General features: G+C 37.4%; 3 protein-coding genes across 3 annotated transcripts; 2 read left to right on the top strand and 1 right to left on the bottom strand.

The window, feature by feature from the left end:
* The first annotated feature begins 4,655 nt into the window (after nucleotides 1-4,655).
* On the top strand, nucleotides 4,656-7,451 carry LOC113328852 (protein MAINTENANCE OF MERISTEMS-like). The gene is made up of 5 exons (XM_026575850.1): nucleotides 4,656-4,744; nucleotides 5,361-6,317; nucleotides 6,398-6,655; nucleotides 6,758-7,087; nucleotides 7,161-7,451. Exons 2-5 carry the CDS (start codon nucleotides 5,361-5,363, stop codon nucleotides 7,449-7,451), a joined length of 1,836 nt encoding a protein of 611 aa, XP_026431635.1. The 5' UTR covers nucleotides 4,656-4,744.
* A 630-nt stretch (nucleotides 7,452-8,081) lies between these two features.
* LOC113328851 lies at nucleotides 8,082-9,251 on the top strand. The gene is made up of 2 exons (XM_026575849.1): nucleotides 8,082-8,478; nucleotides 8,584-9,251. Exons 1-2 carry the CDS (start codon nucleotides 8,082-8,084, stop codon nucleotides 9,249-9,251), a joined length of 1,065 nt encoding a protein of 354 aa, XP_026431634.1.
* A 155-nt stretch (nucleotides 9,252-9,406) lies between these two features.
* LOC113328681 lies at nucleotides 9,407-10,359 on the bottom strand. The gene is made up of 2 exons (XM_026575710.1): nucleotides 10,097-10,359; nucleotides 9,407-10,019 (listed from the first exon to the last, which is right to left on the bottom strand). The coding sequence occupies exons 1-2, from the start codon at nucleotides 10,337-10,339 to the stop codon at nucleotides 9,420-9,422; spliced, it is 843 nt and encodes a 280-aa protein (XP_026431495.1). The 5' UTR covers nucleotides 10,340-10,359; the 3' UTR covers nucleotides 9,407-9,419.
* Nucleotides 10,360-16,907: the final 6,548 nt, after the last annotated feature.

Here is a 16,907-nt window from a genome sequence, read left to right as displayed (position 1 = left end):
TGTTATACATAATAGTGTTACAACTGTTGTTACACTTATAAGAGTGATGCTTGTGTGTTACAAATTCCTCAATTTGATATAGTGAGCACCAGGACCTGAGCTAGAGCCTACCCATCCCAATCCAACAGAGGAGAATGCAGAAGTTCCAGCTGTGCATGTCCCTGCAAGAGAAACTACAGAAATATCTGGAGAGGCTGGGACTATCTAATTTGGTAATTATCACAACATAATTCAGAGTGGTTTCAGGATTAACTAAATTGCATACGCAAATATTAACTCTTTCAAGATTAGCTGCTTATGCTTTTGCTTTTTTCCTTTTGGGTTTAAAGATTACCTACTTATGCTTTTGGGTGAAGACAAGCATACTATATCCAGGGTTAAGGATATTGATATTGATGTTATTTTGATCATGGTATTGCAACTTAGCCAACAGATAATTTTAAATTTGATGTGTAGTCTAAGATTTTCTTGATTGCATATGCAGGGGATACCAATGATAGCTAGTGATTCATGTTTAGTGAAAATAAAATTAAAATGAGGAATGTTAAATTTAATACTATTAATGAAAAATTAAATGACACATAGATTGGTATGAAGGAAATTCTCAGAGAAGCAAAGAGTAGAGGAATGAGGAAACTTATAGGGAGGACATACCAGTTCAAACCTGTTTAGTAGCTTCCAGAATAGTGTAGAAAATAGAAGATATTGTGTAAATTCCAGCTCTCATAAAATAGAAGACATTTATGCTTAGGTACTGCTTCAGGATGTAAGTCTGATGTAGCTTGCATTCTTCAGAATGGATGAAAGATGTTGATTGTTCTTCATGGAAGGGGAGTTCCAGCTTAACTATGACACAGTTGCCTTTTTTGGATAGACAAAGGATGGTCCGGATGAGTTTTGGGAAACATAATTAGTGGTCAGGATCCTTTAATCTAGCAACAGAAGAGTATACCATCCGTTTTTGCAAGGATCATTTAATCCACCGTTCTTTATTTTTCACGCCTTTTCGCGTCATGCAAAGAAGTTGGAAACTGCTGCATTATTGAAAACGTGTCACAACCTCCTTTTCTTTCTCCCTATTTTGCTTAGGCGTCTTGGTAGATAAGTTCTTCGTAACTTCGCATAACCACCCCACTGATATAGAACAAAACTGCAAATCAGTTTCTATTAGTTTCCACTTAATTAGTTTTCTTTCTTCCGACCATTATCTACGATAAGATATCTGACTTTCTCTCTTAATTGTTCCCATCTTTTTTATGGTGATTTTATTTTATTTTATTTTCATTGTTTATTTTTCAGATAGTAATAAACATCACAGTAATCTGCGAATTTCCTTTTGGTAAGTGTAGTGAGATGGAGGACGAACAAATTTGGAGAAAGACCAAATGTATCAAACGAAGATTAGCACAAAGATGGGGACTCAGCCATGAGATGGAGGACGAACATGCTTCTTGATTGTCATCATCCCTGAGAACCAAAACAAAACTAAATCACGGTTTGTTCTTGGAAATCAAATTTACCTGTCTATCTATGAAAGTTTGTAATCCATTTGCGTTTCTCCAAAATAATTTTTTTTCTTAACAGTTGGACAAAGATCCTCAAGGATTACGATGACATCTCATGTTATCTTACATTTAATTTATTGATGATTCAAACAACAATTAAAATGTACCATGAAAGTGCGTACTAGCGGATTTCTTAGTATGATCATCATAAGTGAGTACTATAAACGGTACAATGGATTTCTTAGCATGTATTTTTGTTAACTTTTTCTTTGAAATTTTCTTTGCTATACCTGTCGATCAGATTCAGAATCTTATTTTTTGCAGCAGCGATATTAGAAGATTAAAGAAAAAGCAAATCTTACTTAACATCTTCGACCAAAGTAAGATTTTTGAAGTGTGGTAACTAATATAGTTTATTGTTCTTTACTTAGGTTTTTGAAGAAGAGGCGCTGGTCGTTGACCGGAATATGCGACTATGTACACATAAAATTTTAATTGCTTACTTTCCTAATGATTTTTTTTAGTCATAGCATAATCTTTGTAGCCTTTTTGTTTTGACGGTGTCCGTTCCTTCTCGCGCTATTAATTTGATCCTATTTGTGTAGGAATTAGCAAGTGGATATTGGTTCATTGTTTTCTCTTCGGTTCATTCTATTTTCTTTTTAATTTGGCCAAAAAAAAACAGGATTTTGCTGCGGCAAAATCATAATAGCATTAAAGAGTGTGTCGGGTCAGCAAGATGCAACGAAAGTGCGTTACAAAAAGGAAAAATTGGGAAAATGCCCCAATATGGGGTGCAATGTTGGAAATCTGCCCCAACATTTAAAAGTTTGGAAAAATGCCCCATTCCGTCAAAAACTCAGTTAAGTCACATGTGTGAGCCCACACACGCGAATAAAAAGACAAATACGTCCTTCAAAATTCACGGTTAAGGGTTCAAAATCCAGGATTGAGGGTTTAGGGTTCATGTATAAGGTTCTGGTGGTGGAAGCGGCGGTATTAATGGTAGTTCTGGTGGTGATGGTGGCTTTACGCATGTGACTTAACTGGGTTGGATGTCAAAGTTAACGAAATTGGGCATTTTTCCAACTATTTTTAACGTTGGGGCAGATTTCCAACATTGCATCTCATATTGAGGCATTTTTCCAATTTTCCCTTACAAAAATTGCTTGCATCCTTTTTGTGAAATGACTAAAAAATTCTTTCGATTCTGCAGTGATTTGATTACTAGATTCTTTTAATTTGATTCAGTTTGAGATACCTGACAAAATTGGAGGGAAGAACTACTGACATTTAGAGGTAATTTGACAAGAACTTTTGCATGGAATTGTGGTGTTGGGACGTGAAGATGGATATTACTTGAAAGCTTTCTTCCTTCGTGTGATATTTGTATGCTTAATGTTACAAATAGCTATTCTGTATCTCCCTATTTGATAGGTTAATAATTATGTTAATAATTCAGAACCTTTGGGATCATATTTGAAATCCTGTTATGTAGTTGTGCCGACGAACCACTGATCATTAGTTAAGCATCGTAACAACATTTTCTGCAGGAATGTATTTTCTGTTATACTTATATGTCCCTCCAGATCTTTGATATGCAATTATTTTGTTTCCGGAGCTGACTAAAGAGGAAATGGTAACAACAAATCGATATCCCGAAGTTTTAATGTAGTATGAAGAATTCACTATTTACTTTTTTGGAACTTTGCCATTATACAATTTTTTTTATCATGTTTTTTAGTATTTAGTGAGAGTACGGATACGTCTCATTGAAATACGCCCCAAAACCGACTGAATATGAACACTATCGCGCCGAAGGCGCACGAGAGGTTGAGAGGCCTGGTTGATACCCTAGTACTTTATAAGGGAGACAAGTGGCCTACTTCAAGTGAGACTTTCGAAGACCTCACCATCTGTAATAAAAAATTATGCACTGTCACGTATCTTTACAATTTTGAAGCGAGGATTCGAATGATCCATTTATAACAATATAAGATGGAAGGAAAACAAAAGAACAAAACCTTAGCGTTCACCCCAAATTTAAAACCACAAACACATTTTTCTGGCAACAACTCCGCACAAATTGATCCATTCATATTCAAATTCAATATGAACGGAGAATCATATATATTCTTCGAATCAATTTCCCCTTAACCAGGCAATAATTTGTTTTGATTCGAGTATCGACTAGATTGTAGAGAGAAATAAAGCAATGCGTATGTTGATGAGTAGAAGTGGTAATTCTGTGTATATTATTATGGGCAAGGATTTTTTGTACATATACACAATTAGATACTTTTATTTTATTTTTGATGGGAGATAACTTGATAATAATGTAGTAAGATATTGTGAGTATGCCAGTGTCACTGTAATAATATAGTAGTAATGGCATTAAGTGATGACATTAAGAGCAACCACAGCCATGAGACGGACCAAATACCAAAAGTAAGACTAAAAACCAAAAAAATTTGGTATTCTGGGTGTTCAAGCGCAGTGGTAGAACACCAAATTTGGTGAAGCGTAACTTATACACACGCCCGATGTCAGACGGAAATTATATTCACGTTTGTTGATTAGGCGGCTTTATATTATGCGTTTGAGTGAAACGTAGGTATAATGCGCGTTTGATTGAGGCGTAGGTATAATTAACGCCGGATATGGGACGGGGATGGAAAGTGCGTCTACAGGGACGGGGATTAAAAGTGCGTCCTATTCATACGGAGATATAAAGTGCGTATGTTTCGGGCGTTAATGGCTTATGCGTCTGGGTGAGACGTTTATACAAGATGCGTTTGATTGGGGCGTTTATAGAAGGAGCGTCTGAATGGGGCGTGCATTGAAGAAGCGTCTGTGTGGGGCGTGCATGAAAGAGGCGTCTGGTTGGGACGTTTTTAATAAGTGCGTCTGGTTAGGACGTTGTTAATAAGTGCGTCTAGTTGGGACGTTGTTAATAAGTGCGTTTCGATGGGGCGTGCACAAAAATAGCGTTTGTGTGGGGCGCTTTTAGAAAGAGCGTCTGAATATATACTTCTTTTATCCTCTTCTCCTCCTCTTTTTACATAACCTACGTTTTTACAGAAGAAAAAAAAACGACGAAACCTAAGTAAAAATCTAGGGCAATACCTAAATCTCATGTGACAGCCATTTGATTGGGTGCGGAGAAACGAGTTCTTGTGAAAGAAACGACTAATCTTATTCGTTAATCGGGTGCGGGCAAATTTGATTGAAGATTAAAGGTATGGTTTGTTTTGGGGTAATCTGTTTTTGGTTGGATAATTTGATTAAAGATTAAAGTTACGATTAATTAGGCTGTGTTTGGGTGGAATCGGTGGATTGCATGTTGATTTCATTAAGCATACCGTGAGGTTACTGTTTGTTTGATTATGTACTGTTTATTTGATTACTGTTTGTTTGATTACTGTTTGTTTGATTAGTTTGTTTGTTTGATTAGTTATATACTTCCGCATCATCATCTAATAGCGAAATAACACACTGTAACATGATTGATAGAATACAATAATTCTAATTTATCACCTGTAGTAGTTCACTCAAATCCATTAAACATGTATTGTTGTTGCTCACACAAGGGGAGATACAAAATTTTAAACAGTTCTGTGATATAGACGGTGTATGTAGTGAGATTCAAACTCGTTTAATGTAATTTTCGTATTTATTTACTTTAAAAAATTTTGATCTTCTATACTGTAAGTAAATAAAAAATAATCTTTACTGTAAATTTTTTTGATCTTCTATACTGTAAATTTTGATCTTCTATAATATAGAATAGAACTTCTTATGGATGCTGTAAACTAAGAAAAAACAATTACTAACTTGTATTTATATCGTGCTCAGATGTTGAGCAGAATAACGTCGAGATTTGCACAAGGAAAAAAGATGAATAATAAGAAACGCAAAGGTAAAGGTCCAATGGAGCCTGAAATAGACCCTAATGTTGGAGATTTGGAAGTTCCAGATACCGGGTTCGATGAAGATAGCGAAGATGAAACAACACCGTCCGTGGTATCCCTAGATAACTACAATTGCCTGGAAGATAGTGACAAACACGCTTCTACAGATATTACATATTCAAGCGATCCAAAATTCAGGTACCAACATCGTGGTTCACTCTTTTCGGTCATTGTTTATTATAAGGAGATAACAAAACATAGTCCAAAAATTAAATACATTATCGACAAGGCAGGATGGGGACGTTTATTAGCCATGGAAATAGGAGAAGCATCACACCCAGTGATTGATTATCTTGTTGAACGTTGGTGGGATACAACGCATACTTTTCACTTCCCTTTTGGTGAAATGGGATTCACGCCGCTTGATTGGGTAGTGTTGACAGGATTGAGTATTGGAATTGGGGATGATGTTCCGTATAACCCAGTCAAGTACAAATTTGATTATGTCCGTGAGCATGTTTTTCCAGAAATAGAAGAACCCTTAGATTATGAAGATCCCCCAATCTCTGGAAAAAAACGCCCCCCGGCACAGTGGATTTCATATGCAATCACAATTAAATTTTTGACTACGTATTTCAAAGAAGATATCTTGGTTGCAGCTAATTTGGATGACAAACTTGCAGAAAAAGTGGCGAGGGCCTTTTTTATGTATGTTTTGGGAAATTTTTTCTTTTCCAATGCAAAGAACTACATTGATGCGGCTTGGTTAGCTGCTTTTGAGGATCTAAATGTAGTTGATATGTATGACTGGGGTGGTCCTGCTTTTGCAAAATTGTATGTGGCACTCAACGCATCTGGTAGGGGACAGAAGTCATTAACTGGGCCGTTCCAAATATTAGAGGTAAATTATTATTTATTTTTATTTCATTTAAATGTATATTTTTTGGCAGTTGATTTATTTGGTTGGTTATGATGGAGTAGTTTTGGGGATATGAATATCTGGGCATATGTAGACCGTGCGACCCAACTAGTGAAGAAAAATGGCCAAGAACTTCCCGGTGGAAAGCGAAGAAAAAGACTATCGATATTGTTCACTGTAGGAATGCGCTTAATCAGTTGACTGCAGACATCGTGACATGGAGACCGTGGGAATCCGCCATTGGTGTTCTTGACTCTGATGTTGGTCGCAGGGCTGTGGAGCTTTCAAACAAAAGGGTTATATTTACTTGGATTGGCAAGGTCAGTTAGTACTTTGTTTTTATATGAACATTATTACTTCAAAGTTATCATTTTATCCTAAGTTGAAGAACTTATTTTCTCTGATTACTGGTAATTTGACAGAATATGTGGTACCTAGGAGAACGATCTTGGAGGCAAAATCATCCTACTTTTGGAATTCCTAGAAATCCACCATTTAAAATTGGCGAGGTCAGTCATGAGAAAGCAAAACTTGTGAAAGAAGCTGGATGGGTAGATGCAAATATGTTTGTGAAAGCTGTTTCATATAATATGTATCTGCGATATTGGCGACATGTAACTAACTTCCATCAATTCGTGACCAAAGTCGATTGGGTAGTTGAATTACACGGGGTTGATGGTGACCGTGTTAAACACCTTATTCAACGACCTGCTCAGCATGTACCTATTCCACCACCACAACAATTATCATACGTAAGTACATCCCGTCATTATATTAAAATATATGGTAATCTCATTTCTTAATTATTTTTTTTTTAAACGACAGCCTGAAGCTTATAATCTGGTTCAAGAACATGCCGATTTTAATCGTGCGTTTCGCGAGTTTGTATTATATGAAACGGAAGACAGGATGATACGTTTAAAGGCAAAAGATGAAGTAATACGAGGCCTTGCAGCTCGTAACAATTACCTGGAGGATCAGATGCAATTCCGTATGCAACAAACGCCGCGTCCCCCTATTGGATTCGGCAGTTTTTCTGAAACTATCCCACCAGCGGTGTGGGCTCCAGTGAGTCAAGCATCAACAATGTCGTCTGTTAACCCCCTCCGAGAATGACGTTTATCCCACCACGGCAAACACCATCGCATACTCCTACTGATGAATAAGTAACTTTTTAGCCTCCACTTTGGATACGTACTTTATAACCTCCGTTTTCAGTAAGTCTACAATATCCTATCTTATCTCTATATAGGGTTACTTTTTAGCCTCCATTTTCAGACTCCATTTTCATTCTGACATGTTGATTTCTTTTCAGCCTCCGTTTCGGTACTTGTAGTTTAATTAGTGTTATTTCTTTTTAAGCCTTCATTTTCAATCGGTCAGTGTCGCTTCTTTTTAGCTTTAGTCTTAGTCTTTGCAGTGTCAATTCTTTTCACTCGCATTTTCAATCTGCAATGCCATAAGTGTCTATCATGTGTCTATAAAACCAATACTACATATCTCGGTGAATACAAACCAACACTGCAAATATTCTTCTTCTTCGAACTCTCCCAATCACTTCTCAAACTATACATTCCAATGGAATACTGTGACAATAACGCTGAATCTTCTTCTTCTTCGGACTCCGAATTTTCTTCTACTTCTTCTTCTGCGATCTCTGATAACAGCTTTTACTCATCAGATGAAGATGCGGTTGCATTGAGCCGAAATAATCTAGCAGTTAGTTTGGGAACTGCCATTACAAGTATGACATGGTCTCATACTCGTATAAAAATACCAAGAAATCGTGAAGCCGGAGATATACTTCTCTGGAATGACTACTTTTCTGACAACCCCACCTACCCAGCTAACATATTTCGTAGGAGATTCAGAATGCGGCGAGAATTGTTCAACCGAATATTGGCAGATGTGGTGTCTAGAAATCCTTATTTTGCTCAAAAAAGAGATGCTTGTGGCATTCTTGGATTATCCCCTCATCAGAAAGTAACTGCAGCAATCCGAATGTTAGCTTATGGATGTGCAGCAGATGCAATAGATGAGTATTTACGCATTGGAGAAACCACCGTTTTAGAAGCAACCCGTCGGTTTTGCAAGACGATTGTGGTATTATATGGGAAAGAATATTTACGCTCACCAACTGCGGGTGATGTTGAACTGTTGCTGAAAGAAAACAAAGACAGGGGATTTCCTGGGATGCTGGGGAGCGTGGATTGTATGCATTGGAAATGGGATAGATGTCCGTCAGCAGAATCAGGAGTATACACCGCGTATAAAGGGAGTGAAAGTATTGTGCTAGAGGCAGTGGTGTCACATGATCTCTGGTTTTGGCATGCGTTTTTTGGTATGCCCGGCTCCTGCAATGATATTAATGTAATGAATCGTTCTTATATTTTTCGAAAACTTATCAACGGGAAAACACCACCGGTGAACTTTGAAGTAAACGGGCATGCATATGATATGGGATATTATCTCGGTGATGGCATTTATCCACAGATTGCTACTATTGTGATGGCCATTAAACAACCAGATACACCGAAAAAATATAAATTTTCATCGATGCAAGAGGGAGCACGGAAAGATGTAGAGCGTGGATTTGGTGTACTGCAACAACAATTTGCCATTGTCAAACAACCTGCACGAATGTGGAACCCGGATGTGCTTGCCTATATAATGAAAACGGTTATTATTTTACATAATATGATAGTGGAGGATGAGCGTCTTCCCGGTGATTGGCCACATGAATATGACTCACGTAGCAGGTCGGCACCGGTGAATATATCGAGGGTAGGTACTGAGGAACTTTCCAGAATGAGAGCTGCACATCGGCGTCATGCTATACACAATAAAGAAACACATTTTCGCTTGCGTCAAGATTTAATCGAACACATATGGTCAAATTTTGGAGATAATTATTAAGTTGGGATGGAAATATGTTGTATCGTATTTCTTCATCGGAAAATATGTTGTAACGTTGCTTACTAATGTACTATTTATCATATAAAAATTAAAATTCACTAAAATTGACTAAAACTCACTAATTTTTTTTAATGATAAATATTAAGGTTCAACTAATTCGGTCATGCTTTAAGATTGGTTTCTTTTGCGTTGTAGTATTTCCATCTTTCGAAGTTCGAAGTACTCTCTTGTTACAGGGTCCAATGTAGAGACATCCTTCAACATTATGGCCAAGTCATCGTCCGCTTCTTTCTTTAAATCGAGTTTTTCTTGCCTAGCTTGTTTCGCCGCAAACTTTGCCGCAGACTTAGCTTGTATTGCTTCAAACTCAGCTTGTCTCTGTCCCATCTTCATTAGTGATTGTGCTTTGTAATGTTCATTGAAACTTTGCTGCTCCTTAATTATATCCTCTAGCATTTCCTCCTGGGCATTGGATTTTGCTCTCCCTGTTTTCTTTAGTTGTTTCGATGCTTTCTTCCCCAACTGACGCTTACGTGTGTTCTCTATATCTCCAATATCTAGATCATCACTGGACTCGCCTGGAATTGTTTCCTCAATATCAGCGTTTTCCTCACCACTCTGAGAATCTTCCATTTCTTGGCCTGAATCAAACACAAACGTCGACCGTCCTGAATATTTGATACTATCTTTTAGAATTTCGTAGCACTCTTCGTGCTTAAATTTTTTGTTACCATTACTTTCTTTGAATCGCTTTCTTATCTCTTCAACCTGTTATTATTTTCAATACTCATCAGTTCCAATTACATGTATATAATTATTAAGGGTGCAAAAATTACGATACTTACCCTCAAGACTTCATTCCATCCGCTATGATATTCACCATCAACTTCCAACACTTTTGCAGAATAAAGTGAAACCTGTCTACTTATTCCCTGAAATCGACTCTGGATAGAAGTCCAAGTACGTTTTGGTTTACAAGGCAGGGCTTCTTCCAACTTATCTTTGATCCGACTCCATAATACTCTTTCTGGTTGATCGGTTCCGGTAGCAGAATCTTGAGATATGGCTAAATGGATTCTACATATCATTGTATCTTCTTCTGTTGTAAAATTGGGACCGCGTGGTGCCATATTTCTATATTTCTTGAAATAGAAATTATAAATGAGAGATTATGCAGAATAATTTTGTCAAATGCTATATATAGATATACGAAAGAACCGTTGCAATCTATCAAACGGTCGGAAAATCAAAAATCAATTGCAAAATCAGAATTCCAAATATAACCGTTATCAATTGCAAAATCAGAATTCCAAAATATAACCGTTGGCGCACGTCTGGTTCTACGCCTGGTAAGAGACGCCCGTAACATGCGCTGCGAACAAACGCTCATAATACGTGCGTCCATCCCAGACGCTCATAAAACATGCGTCTCAGACGATCATTCTACGTGCGCCCAATACAGACGGTCGTCATACATGCGCCTAGATCATACGCTCGTAAAACATGCGTCTCTGTGAGACGTTCATAATACATGCGTCTTCGACAGACGGTCATAATACATCCGCCCAGACCGGGCGTTTTTAATAACTGCGCCCAACCCAGGCGTGTTTAATAACTGCGCCTGCTATGGGGCGTAGGTTTTATCTACGTATAGCCCGGCGGTGTTTATAATAACGCTTAACTAATACGCCCACTATACTTCCGTCCCAATATCATACGTTATTTATACGTACGCCCCATGTGAAGCGCTCATTATACTTCCGTCTGAAATCATACGCCCACTATACTTCCGTCCCACTATTGATGTTTTTAGTCTGGGTTGGCGACCACATTTGGTCGCAAACCCTAATAAACCAGACTAAATATGGTTTTAGTCCGTTACATTACGGATGAATTAGGGACCAAATTTGGGTATAGTCCCCAAATTTGGTCACCACTGTGGTTGCTCTAATGACTAGAACAATAGCTGTTGATACTAACCTGAGCTTAAAAGTCGATAACATCAAATTCTTTTAGTGGGAAAATTACAAGTACCCTCAATTTTAGTAAAAGAAAACAAAATAGGGTGAATAATATCAAATTCTGTTCACATTCTTTTTGTTAACACAAAATTGGTTAAAAAGACCAAAATCATTAATTTCTGGGTGAAATGGACAGTTAAATTTTGATACTGTTTAAATGGACAAAAATGTAAAAATAGGCAGGATGTAACCAGTTTCATCGTGCCCATTTTCAAATATTTTTTCTTATTTTTAATTTACACAGGATGCATCCAGTTTCATCCTTGCTATTTTTTAAATTTAAGCTAGGATGAAACTGGTTTCATCCTTACTATTTTTTCTTTTTGGCCATTTCATCCAAACTATTTTTTACTCGTCCATTTAAACCGTGATTTAAAAATATTTGGACAAATGACCCATTTTCCGTTTTGTTAAGACTTCAATAACATCTTGGAAGCTTGAATCGAATTGCATGTTAAGATGGGTCTTATGGAGATGCCCAAGCTCTTTCCAGCCCCAAAAACCATAATTAAAACCTCCTCTTTCCGCTAACATTCCATGATCTCTCTGGAATTATAACGGGAAGATTCTGAAAATGGATACTGATTAGCCGGTCTAGAAAAGTAAAAAATAGGTAATGAAGACCATTTTAGGCTAAAAAAAGGATTATCATTGACCGTTTCCAATAAACGGATAACGATCAGCCGTTCAAATAAGGGGAAACGGATTATGATTAACTGTTCCCTTACATTTCTATAATCATATTCAATTCCTAGCTAAACATTGTAGCCGAGAAACCAGTAGAAGATACTCAATCTGCTATTATTTAACTTAGATGAACATTTAGTGTTTGGGTCTGATTCTTCACTTTAAGGTCCGCCGAGGCATTCTTCACTTTAAGGTCCGCCGAGACATCCTTAAACTCAGAATATGCAACCCAGAAGATTAATCAAAAAACCTTCTTAAACTCGACTACAAGGTCCGCCGGGACATCCTTTTGTCTCTGATAATATGTGATTATTTCGTTCTTTACAAAAGGTCAGGCCAAACAGTATTCCCAGCTGAGAAAAAAATGAGTTAATCTAAGGTGACTGTATACAAGTCTCGAACTTGGAGATGGATTGCCATTTACAAAAGAACGATTTTTTTGGGACCATAGTTTTTTTTGAGGGGACCATGGTCCTATTAGGTCACTTACCTACAATCTTAAGGATGTTCTAAAATCATATGAGATTACTAATTTGCCTCTTACCCTAATTAAAATTAACCCTAACCTAATAACTATCTCTAACTTTATCTAAAACAAAAACAAAAACAGTTTTGAGAAAATTATTTTCCTCTTCTTCTTCCCCATTTCAACATCGTTTTCATCGATTAATCGTCGATTCACAAAATTTTCATCGTCGATTAATCGTCGATTCACAAAATTTTCATCGTCGATTAATCAATCAAATATAAGAATGGTTCGTCGTAAAAGTACCAATCGACTCCCAGGAACAGGTCCCCCATTAGGGCATCTAGAAAATCTCCCGGGTGAAATTGTTGAAGAAGTGGAACCGCAAGCTAAACGCATCATCGAGTATAAAAGACGCCAGCCACAACCTGATTCTGCCATGGGACCACTCCGGAGGTATTCTACAACAAACCCTTCACTTTAATTTGATTTTGATTGCTTCAATCGAATAGAAATCATCAAAATAGGGTTTTAACAGGAGTTACAGAGCCATGTTCGGTTAAGCCGATTTTCCAAAAAAAACCTAGTTTACTAACCGAACTTCATTGAAAATGAATAACACGAAGAAAAGTTCGGTTCTTTTGGATTTAAAACTAAGTAACCGAACTCCGTGTTCGGTTATTTCGCAAAAGTTTTAAAAACTACAAAGTAACCGAACTCTACCCTTATTCCCAAACTGTATTTTTTTCCCACTATGTTGAGTTCTCATATAACCGAACTTATCCAACACAGTTCGGTTGTTTCGCAAAAGTTTTGAAAACTACAAAGTAACCGAACTCTACCCTTATTCCCAAAAGAAGAAAACAAATCCAGTTTAACCGAAATGTATTATTTTTCCCACTATGTTGAGTTCTCATATAACCGAACTTATACAACACATTTCGGTTGTTTCGCAAAATCTTTGAAAACTACAAAGTAACCGAACTCTACCCTTATTATGAAAATAAAAAACAACAAATCCAGTCTAACCGAACTATGTTGTTTTGGCCACTATGTTGAGTTCCTAAATAACTGAACTTTGCCAACACAGTTCGGTTGGTTCGCAAAAAATTATAAATAAGGGAAAGTAACCTAACTCTTCCCCAAATACATATATGTGGAGTTCGGTTGGTCCGTAAAAAAGCTGGGCTAACTGAACTCTTCCCTTGCTCACAATTTTTTTTAGAGAGCCTATTTTTCTTAAACTTTTGCTATTAACCAAACATTATGCTGAGAACCCTTATATTGCATCTAATTTAGGGAAACCTTACTTCGATAAGCTAATATCTTTTGTTTTCTTTATTAATGGTAGAGGTAAAAAATCAAACCAACCTTACCGGAAGAGCTGAGAACTCACACGCCTCGAGGAAAAATACATTGTGGTGCCGGTAAGCGTGGAACCAAAAATGCTAAGTATGGAGGTGGGTCATTACCGGGTGTTTTCATCCAAGATGGTCTCAATAGAGATAATGTTGACAACGTAATCCAACAAGTTAATGAAGAGATCGTGGAAGATATGGGCAGTCAAGAACACAATCAAGGTGGAGAAGATGAGCCAGCTCAAGGAGAAAGAAATGAGGGTGGCGATGATGAGGGTGGTGATGATGAGGAAGATGGATACAAGGATGAAGATAAGGATGATGATAAATCAGAGGAGGACTCGGATGAAGAGGAACAAGCGGAAATAGTTGTAAAGAGACCTAAAAAGGAGCCTAAAAAGCCTTGTGCTAGATATTCATACATTCCTCATAAGGATTTGTGTTTGCCGCCAAAGAATCCAACTTATGGTACTCCAAGAGATGGCGGGGAGGTATTGATGGGATACAAAAACTCATGGGCTGCCAAGATTTTTCCGACAAAGGTATGGTTCAATCTTAACCATCAAGATATAGATTTCTCAGTCATGTTATTATATTTTGTCATATATTGTTCTTTTCTATATATATTAGTATATAAGATATGATGTTGTTTTTTTAGGATCATAAAAATTTTCTTCGTGTTTTGAAACGTCAGAAGAACAAGGAATGGAATATACAAAATGAGTGTGATGAGGTCTGCTTGGAGGTATTTTATTGTGTACTATGGAACGGGATGAAACATGCGCACCAAAAATTTGATGTTGTCACTGTTACTGCATTTGCTAAGAGGTCTTATCCAGATACGGATACCTTTCATCTACCTTTTGGTGAGATGACAATAACTCCGGATGATTGTTTTAGAATCACATCCCTACCAATTACAGGAACAAGTGTTCGATATGGCTACAATCCCTCGATGAGTTATGAAGTTCTTGAAAAATTAGTCGAAAGGTGTCTAGGATGTAGCGACAGAAAGGCACAATGTGAGTTTAGGCGAGCTAACAAAGAGCCTAAGGAAGGTGATGAGTATAATGAGTTTGAGGAAAACCGCACGTACAAGAAGAAGTTGAAAAAGATCAATCTCAAAACCTTGTTTGATGAGTTTTCAGGGACGAAAGATTTGGTTACTAAAGGAAAGTTGGTGATGACAGAGGAGAAGATTAAGCACCATGTGACTGCTTATTTGTTATATCAACTTGGAACCATCTTCTTCCCTGACACTTCATGCCACGTGGTAAATGCTCATTACCTCCAGCTATTGAACCCCTTGGATGAGGTGAACAACTATTCTTGGGCATTGCGGTTCTTTCATTCGTTCAAGCGGAACTCAGAAAATCTTCGAGGCTTAAGAGTCTATATTTTGGAGGCTTATACACCCTTGTTCAGGTACCCCGTTAAATTATCGTTTGTGTGTTTGAATATATAAGTGAATGAATGTGTATTGTTACTAATCATATTTCCTATGTATTATTTGTTGCCTCTTCTCATAGGTTTGGGTGTACGACCACTTTCCTAAACTGCAATTATCTCATGATCACTCTCCTTGGCCTTATGGGAAGCCCACGGCTGGTAAATATGAATTTTTGAACACACAAGAAAAGAAAAAGGAAAAAAAGGGGTTGGAGTTGAGGGAGACATTGGATAAGTTAACAGTGGAAGATGTGGTTTTCTATCCTTACGGAATTGCATCAGATGAAGAGGTGGAGGATGTTGATGTTATTGATTTTTCACCTGTTGCAGGTTACGATGGACCGTTGTTTTATCCTGGGGGTTGTACGATGTATAATCCTCGAAAAGTACTTGGACAACTTTCTTGTGTCCAAAGTGTCCCACAAGTGGAAAGATTCAACTTCAAGGTGAAGAAGGTCGGAACTAAGAACACCGAGAATAATTTCTCCCCCAAATACGATCTTTCTCCATCAGTGGACCACTGAAAGAACTTTGGGGATTATCTTGTTCCAGTCGAAGAGTTAGAAGATTCGTTTGATGAGCCAAATGTCGCTGACGATGGATATATGGAATGGTATGAACATATATCTCATCCTCGTGTAATAAACAGTGTCCAACAAGCCCGTGTTGATAAAGCAAAAGTGACGACAATGGAGAAAGAGGCTAAGAAGGTTATGAAGGCTACCCCTATGAGTGGTGATGGGGCCTTGAACTTGTGGAATTCTGCGGTAAGATATTTACTCTTATTTTTGTTTTTCAAAATGTTAAAAAGTACTGAAAAATAATAGTTACTTGTGTTTTTGATGAAAAAAGGTGAAGGCAAGTGCTAATTTGTTGAAGAAAATGATGGAAAAAATCCGGAGTGGAGAGCCGATGGACACTCGACAACAAACAGACTTCTACAACCAATGGACTAATATTTTTAATCCCAACCTTGTCGATACAAGCCAGGTTGATCCATGCCAGACCATGCCGTCGAAGAGGAGTTGCCGAGAAGGGGAAGGTTCAAGTCGGATGGTTCAAAAACAAAGCAGTGGAGATGACACTCCTAGTGATGAAGGAAGACCTATAGCTCCTAAATGCATAAGTAGTAAAGTTTCACGAAGAGGTCGTGATAAATGAGTGATTGCAAAAATTAGTAATTTGGTTTCTTATGTTTAGAAAACTTATTGTGGATGTGGATTTGGAAGACTTTTTTATTAAAGAGATTTTATAGTTTGTTTCCTTACGTTTGGAAGACTTATACATTAGTATAAGATATGATGTGGATTAGTTTGGCTATTTGACTCATACGTGTTTCGTTAAACTCAAATTTTTAAGAAATTATTAAGAAGTTCGGTTATTTGACTAAATTGCGTAAACAACCGAACTTGATAATCAAAAGGTTCGGTTCTTTCGCATATTTGGTCAATTAACCGAACTCAACAACACAAAAATTCCAAAACATCCAGGAGAAGGTTCGGTTCTTTCGCAGATTTGGTCAATTAACCGAACTCAACAACACAAAAATTCCAAAACATCCAGGAGAAGGTTAGGTTCTTTCGCATATTTGGTCAATTAACCGAACTCAACAACACAAAAACTCCAAAACATCAAGGACAAGGTTCGGTTCTTTCGCAGATTTGGTCAATTAACC

Source organism: Papaver somniferum, unplaced genomic scaffold (assembly GCF_003573695.1).
Source record: "Papaver somniferum cultivar HN1 unplaced genomic scaffold, ASM357369v1 unplaced-scaffold_114, whole genome shotgun sequence".
NCBI classification, from domain to species: domain Eukaryota; kingdom Viridiplantae; phylum Streptophyta; class Magnoliopsida; order Ranunculales; family Papaveraceae; genus Papaver; species Papaver somniferum.
The sequence above is the reverse complement of the archived record's forward strand: the minus strand, read 5'-3'. Positions and strand labels throughout refer to the sequence as shown.

What these genes read in the sequence shown, in the direction of transcription:
- LOC113328852 (XM_026575850.1), top strand. Translation starts at nt 5,361, where the DNA reads ATGTTGAGCAGAATAACGTCGAGATTTGCACAAGGAAAAAAGATGAAT. An exon ending in GGCCGTTCCAAATATTAGAG is followed by an intron (nt 6,318 to 6,397) that starts GTAAATTATTAT and finishes ATGATGGAGTAG; the next exon opens with TTTTGGGGATATGAATATCT. An exon ending in CACCACAACAATTATCATAC is followed by an intron (nt 7,088 to 7,160) that starts GTAAGTACATCC and finishes TTTAAACGACAG; the next exon opens with CCTGAAGCTTATAATCTGGT.
- LOC113328851 (XM_026575849.1), top strand. Translation starts at nt 8,082, where the DNA reads ATGACATGGTCTCATACTCGTATAAAAATACCAAGAAATCGTGAAGCC. An exon ending in TTTACGCTCACCAACTGCGG is followed by an intron (nt 8,479 to 8,583) that starts GTGATGTTGAAC and finishes GTCCGTCAGCAG; the next exon opens with AATCAGGAGTATACACCGCG.
- LOC113328681 (XM_026575710.1), bottom strand. Translation starts at nt 10,339, where the DNA reads ATGATATGTAGAATCCATTTAGCCATATCTCAAGATTCTGCTACCGGA. An exon ending in GATGGAATGAAGTCTTGAGG is followed by an intron (nt 10,020 to 10,096) that starts GTAAGTATCGTA and finishes AAATAATAACAG; the next exon opens with GTTGAAGAGATAAGAAAGCG.